Source organism: Triticum aestivum, chromosome 3D (genome assembly GCF_018294505.1).
Source record: "Triticum aestivum cultivar Chinese Spring chromosome 3D, IWGSC CS RefSeq v2.1, whole genome shotgun sequence".
Taxonomy (NCBI): domain Eukaryota; kingdom Viridiplantae; phylum Streptophyta; class Magnoliopsida; order Poales; family Poaceae; genus Triticum; species Triticum aestivum.
In genome coordinates this window covers 104,600,097-104,606,489 of record NC_057802.1, presented here as the reverse complement: position 1 = coordinate 104,606,489, position 6,393 = coordinate 104,600,097, and the positions used below count along the sequence as shown (strand labels likewise).

Genomic DNA, 6,393 nt, shown 5'->3' with positions numbered 1-6,393 from the left:
TAGAGGCCCCTGAATCAAAGATCCAATCCGTACCTGAGTTTCCTTGTGCAGCAAAGTTATTCATGGCCTGGAGAAAGGCAGCTTGATCCCAGCTCGGCGTCGCAGGTGAGGGTGGCGTCGGAAGCAGTGCCGGCGGATACGATGGTGAAGGCAGTAGGGCCGGCTGGGGAGTGTAGTAGGCATTGGCCGGCTGTGGTGGGGGTGGCGTCGGGAGCAGGGCCGGCTGAGGTGTGTAGTAGGCGCCGCCGTCGGTGCTGTAATGACCATAAGGAGCATACGTCGGGGCGGCGTGATAGGCATTGGCCGGCTGTCGGGGGTTGAGAACCCCGGGAGCACCAGTAGGCGGCCGAAGGCCGGGTTGCCAGGCACCTGAGTATGCCGGCGGAGCACCGAGGGTGGACGGAGCGGACCAGGGCATGGGCCATGCTTGAACAAGCCCCGTCCAAGGATCATGAGGAGGCCGCCATGCAACCGCAGATGGAGCACTGGTGGGTGGTGCAGGACTCGGTGCTGGTGATGTCGTAGGCGGAACCGAACGAGTCGACGGCGGCCTGTAGATAGGGTTTTTGCCGCGGTAGTTCGGACTAGGACGCCAGCCTGGGGGCGGTTGAACAGATGACGATGCGGACGGCCCGGCGGCAGGAGCCGGCCTGGAAGGCGGCGCTGGTGTAGACGACAGAGGAGGATGAGCCGCAGCATGAAAGACCTTGGGGCGAGAGTCCTTGCGAGCTTGTGTTTCCGCCGCGAGTTGTAGCAAGGAACGAACTTCAGCGAAGGTAGGAGGGGGCCGTATCATCGGTATGAACGAGGCTTGCTTGTCAAAGTCTTCGCTGAGGCCGACGACGACGATATTGATTAGCTGTGAGTCGCTAACTGTATCGCCGAGTTCGCGGAGCTCATCACCAATGGTCTTAACGCGCTGGCAGAACAGGTTCACCGGGGCGTCTCCTTGCACCATATTGCGAAGCTCGGTGTGGAGAGCGTTTTTCCGAGCGTCGGTGTTGCTTTGGAAGAGCTGACGGAGGGAGTGCCAGATGTTGGCAGCGGTGGCGCCGTCGTGATCGAGCATGTTGAAGATCTCGGTGGTGATGCGGGTGTAGAACCACTGGACGATCGCGAGATCGTCTTTCAACCATTGCGGATCGTCGGGGCGGGGAAGACAGTTGGCGGCGACATGCGAGCGCAGGTTGCAGCGGCCGAGGTGGAGATCGAAGAGATGTCTCCAATGATAGTAGTTGTGGGCGGCGAGATCAAGAACTATGGGGATGTAGGGGCTGACGTCGGAGATTGTGTCAGCAAGAGATATTGGTGCGGCGAGGATGGGTGCAGGGTAGTTTTGTGGAGCTATGGTGAGAGCCGAGAGAGAAGCGGCCGCGGCGTTGGCAGCCTTGGCGATGAGTGCGGCCCGGCGCTCGAAGTAGCCGGACGGCGGCGGCGGCGGTGGCGTTGTTGGCGGAGGCATACCCTAAACCCTAGGACCGGTATCTGATACCATGAAAGCTGAATGAAACTGTTGCTTGTTGATGATTTGGTGCGGCATACAAGAGTATATAAGAGGGTACAAACCAACTTGGGGTAGGGGTATAAAACTGACTTGAACTAGAAGTCGTATACCATAATGACTACTCTAACACATGGTACCCTAAAACAAAGACAGGGTGGTATATATATACATGCATCGTAGTAGACACCAAGCCGAGCATAGAAACGAAAAGAAAAAAAAAACAGGCCGAAAGGCTCTACACGTAGACAATTTTCGTTCGTCCTGAACTAGTACTGATTTTTTTTTCTTCTTCTTTGTTTAACTAAAACTTATACTAATATCATGCAGCATATAGCACTGATGATTCCACACTGAGCTTGAGCTGTATGTACATACATAGCTTTATGAGATATACGTAGCTTTCACGATCCTCTTGCGTTGGCCTGCACACAGCCAGGCGAAAAGGAGGTCGGATACTCCTTTGACTATTTTTTCATGGCACAGTTGAGGTCCTTGGTGATGGCAGACATGCAGCTGGAACTCCTGGAGAGGCCACCGGCACGCGCGCTGTCCCTGGGGCTGTTGGACTTGCCCCTCTTTCTGAAGATCTCCCTCATGGCCTCCGTCTGCATGAGCACCGGGTTGGCGCGCCCCAGGCGGTTGAACCGCCCGCACACGGCGATGTGCGCGGCCAGCGCCTCCTCCGTCGTGCTCCGGCTCCTGTCCGCCTCGTCGGTCACCGCCGCCGCGCACAGCCCGCACACCCACTGCCCGCAGTACCGCTCCCGCACGCGCCGCACGTACTCGGCCGAGCACTCCTCCGTCATGCCGCAGCACTCGCAGCGCGCGTCGTCCACCTGCTCCGACACCGCCGGCAGCCTGGCCGCCGCGTCCAACACGGCCGCCTTCTTGGTGAACTCCAGGGCCAGGTCGGACATGGCGCGCTGGAGCCCCTCCATCGAGATCCTCCGCGGCTTCGGCTGCTGCCTCGGCCGCCCCATCGGCACCGCCTCCGCCGCCGCCGCCACCGCCGCGTCACCATTAGGCGCCATCGATCTAGCTAAGCTGCCCTTGATGCAAGAAACCAACCGCAAACTAACTGTGGAAAGCTCTGGCTGATTATCAAGCAGCTGACGTCTAGCAGCTAGTGAACTCTGACCGATTGCAAGTGTGAGTTGAATATCAATGTGAAGGAGGGGGCGAGCTTTATATACCGTCGAGGGATAGGGTACGTATGCATCCACCTCGCCGCTCACGGAGCGGCGCCGATACGTGTGGAGCGGACGAGTCGGTAGCTAGTCTCTGCTCGTGACATTCATAATTAAGAAGGCGAGAGAGATCACTTGGAAGCTGTAGATCTCTCAACATTCATATGGCTACGATTAGCTAACGGTTACTTGGTTCAGCTAGTGCTGATCGAGCTACAGGGCCTCAACGTCTCATGCTCGTGACCCGTGAGCGAGATCTTAATGCAGCTTGGGAAGGTGGCAGCTACCTCATCATCGACCTGCTCGAATTTTCTTATCCACGAGTAATAATATACTAGCAGTAGTGGCAAGCTAGCTAGCTAGTAGTGTTTGTGATACGCGAAAAATCATAATCGGAAAGATAAGCTCGTTATTTATGCATGCATGGTCTCAGCTTTCAGTGGTGCCATTGCTTCTATTTTTCCTCTCCAGATTTTTTTTTTGAAACAAAGGCAAAAGCTTTGCCTCATATATTAAATAAGGAGGAAAAAGAGTTTGTTACAACACACAGCCAAGAATCGGCATGACAATTATTCTCGCAATAAAAAAGACCCTAATTTCTTCGCCCCGGCCGTGACCCAAAGGTTTGTCTCATCGATGATGGTGTTGAGTAGGATTTGCGGTGATGCGCTCTTATGCCGAAACCTTGCATTAAGCTCGTTCCAGATAACCCACGAAACCAGCATTGTAATTGATGCCTTCACATTTCGGTCGCCGGTGCCCACGATGCACGTGCTCGCCCACCACTCGTGGACGGGAGTCGAACAAGTGCCAAGCGGAAGTATCAAAGTCGTACATGTGAAGCTTCTGAATCACCATGTTCCAAAGGCGGAGAGTGAAGCGGCACCGAAAGAACAAGTGGGGGCCCCCGCACAAGGGACAAGGGCCACAGTTTGGCCAACCTCGCCTCTCCAATCTGTCGGCAGTCCATATCCTATCCTGAAGCGCGAGCCAAGCGAAGAACTTGACTTTCGAAGGGGTCCAAATCTTCCAAACCATTTGGTCCATGGGGGAGAGGACCAAGCCCAAAAACTACGCCCTGTAGGCGGAGGCAGTGGAGTAGTGCCCAGAACCTGTGTGCTTCCACAGAATATCGTCCTCAACAAGCTCGTCCAGGTGCACCTCTTGCAGCAACGTCCAGAGGGTGAAGAATTGCGAGACAAGCTCGACGGAAACCGAAGCGGGTGGCCTGCTTTTGATAATACACGCATTCTCCTTGAGGGCCTCCTGAACCTTTAAGCACTCTCAGGAGGAGGCCTCGAAAATGAGTGGAGCAATGTCTTTGGGCCTATGACCAAGGGGCCAAGCTCTCCAGGTTATTGAAAGTCGCAGGCTGGTTACTTGTCCTCTCCAGCCTCCACGATGAAGAACGACTGTTACACTTGGCCATCGTGATAGACATTTGTGCAGATAGTAAGTTGATGGACTTGCTCGACTTTTCTGGTCCACGAGTAATAATCCTACTTCGAGAGAATCAATCACTGAATTGCAAGAGAACACCATTCATGCATGGTTGCAACTTGCAGTGTGTTGCAATCGAAACTAATGGATGTGTCGCGCTGGTCACTTCCTGTCCGCTCCAGGATCAAGAGCGAGACATGGTGGAAAGGATGCATGCGTGAAGAACTACGTTGCAGTGAGACTCGAAATTGTCAGAAAAAGGCGCATTTTCTTAGAAAATAATAACACGTGACTGCCAGCAATCCCCCACATACGGCAGATCAGACACAAATGCTACTCCCTTCGTTCCAAATTAGTTGACTTGGAGTTATCTAGATACGGATGTATCTAACACTAAAACATGTCTAGATATATCCGTATCTAGACAAATCTGAGTCAATTAATTTGGAACGGAGGGAGTAGGTAGAAAGACCGTTATACTCCCTCCGTTCCAAAATAGATGACTCAACTTTGTACTATCTATTTTGGAACGGAGGGAGTATCAACCAAAAGTATACGGGCATTCCTCCCCTTCTGATCCTAAAGAAGCAGTGAGTTGAGCGTGTCTTTGACGACGATGATAAAAACAAGATTTGGAGAAACCAAAATGAAATTCTTAGCAAAGCAAGTGATCGATCACGGGCACTGTGGTGTGACTGTACCACATACCGCCGCACTGTGCGCGACGACATCCACAGAACCTCCCCAGCCACTCTAGGCCAAGCAGAGCGGGTAAGTACGTAACGTACCGACGTGCCGTGCGTCGCATGAAGAAGAAAAGGAAGAAACGAGGAGTGCGCAGTCACGAGAGGCTCGACCGGGCCGGGAAGATGTGCATGCGTGCATGGCTCTTTTTCGTTGCACTTGGACTCCCCACTCCCGCGCGTCACGCTCCGACAGCTACTCCTCGTCATTGGGTTTTGCGGCTGTGTGATTGTGCGCTTTCTCTCTCCCCCCTGCTCATCCGCTTGGGATCTTCCGGTCTTGGACTCGTGTCAGCGATCTTTTTTGTTTTTTAAATACTTCCTCGACACAAAATAAGTGTCGCGGTTTTTAACTAAGGTTAATCAAAGGAAGTATCAAACTCGCATTTTTTTAGGGAACGAACTCACATTATTACTTGTGTACTATACTTCCTCCAATCTAAAATAAATGTCGTGGTTTTTAGTTCAAAATTTGATCAAACCAAAATCGACAGGAATGCATAAGCCCGAAGGTGGTTCATCAAACCAAAATTGACATCTTGTAAGAAGCAAGGTCAAAGAACGTGCGAGGTTGTGATCTCCTTTGCTACTTCTATTTTCATGATGGATGGATGTCATTGTGAACTGCGACGGAGCCTCCTTGATCTCCCGAACAATAGTCAATATGACAGCATGAGCCCAGAAATGGTCACTTGAGGTTCTAAATCACCCGAAGGCAATTTGAAGCAACGCACATATGTATGACACTCAAATCCATAGCGAGAGCAAGCGCCTCACTACGCATCATGGCCTAGAGCGTTGCCGGATCGAAGCAGCCCACGATGGTGATGGACGAGGCCCTATGAACGCACCCTTGATGGTCCTACAGATTGCAAACACTACCCTAGGCCCGCCTCCTTTTCTCAGCGCCACGAGGACATTGATCTTCACTAATCCCGATGGCAGTGCAATCCAACTCTGAACATTGGCAATGAGCGCCCCTCCCCTAGTCACTTTCAAATTGTCTTCAACCAGGTCAAGTTCTCTCCAAAAATAGCCGGCGAACAGCTTTGATGTCCCCCGGCGAATTAATCTCCTTCTCAGATACAATATAGCCCAAAGCATGACAAGGATGTGTGTCCATGATTTCATGCTCAAAGCTTCCATGACTGTGAAAAGCCAATCCTTTGCCCCTGGTTCTTGAACTATGCAAATAAACGGTATGATGGCATCCTCAACTAAATCCCATACACACCCAGACATAGTGTAGTTGTGTGACAGACATCAACATACCATGTCAAAGACAAGTTTCTCTCTGGCAAGATGATTTGTACATTTTAAATTTGTAGTCAATTTATATGCTTCATGTCTTCATTTTGAAAAACAAGTTTATATATTGCATGCTCTGATTGTAGGTATATATTAGATACAACGTACAGTGAGAAATTCACATATACACTATGATTCATTCTACAACTCTAAAGATTTTCTCGGGTGCGTGGAGGAAACCAGTTGTAAAGGAAATCCGTCGAATTGGCAC

General features: G+C 51.7%; 1 protein-coding gene across 1 annotated transcript; it reads right to left on the bottom strand.

Moving 5' to 3' along the window:
- Window positions 1-1,590: 1,590 nt before the first annotated feature.
- On the bottom strand, window positions 1,591-2,637 carry LOC123074271 (uncharacterized). The gene has a single exon (XM_044497160.1). The coding sequence runs from the start codon at window positions 2,533-2,535 to the stop codon at window positions 1,969-1,971; it is 567 nt and encodes a 188-aa protein (XP_044353095.1). The 5' UTR covers window positions 2,536-2,637; the 3' UTR covers window positions 1,591-1,968.
- Between the last annotated feature and the right edge of the window lie 3,756 nt (window positions 2,638-6,393).

Coding starts and splice junctions, on each gene's coding strand:
- LOC123074271 (XM_044497160.1), bottom strand. CDS start 2,535: ATGGCGCCTAATGGTGACGCGGCGGTGGCGGCGGCGGCGGAGGCGGTG.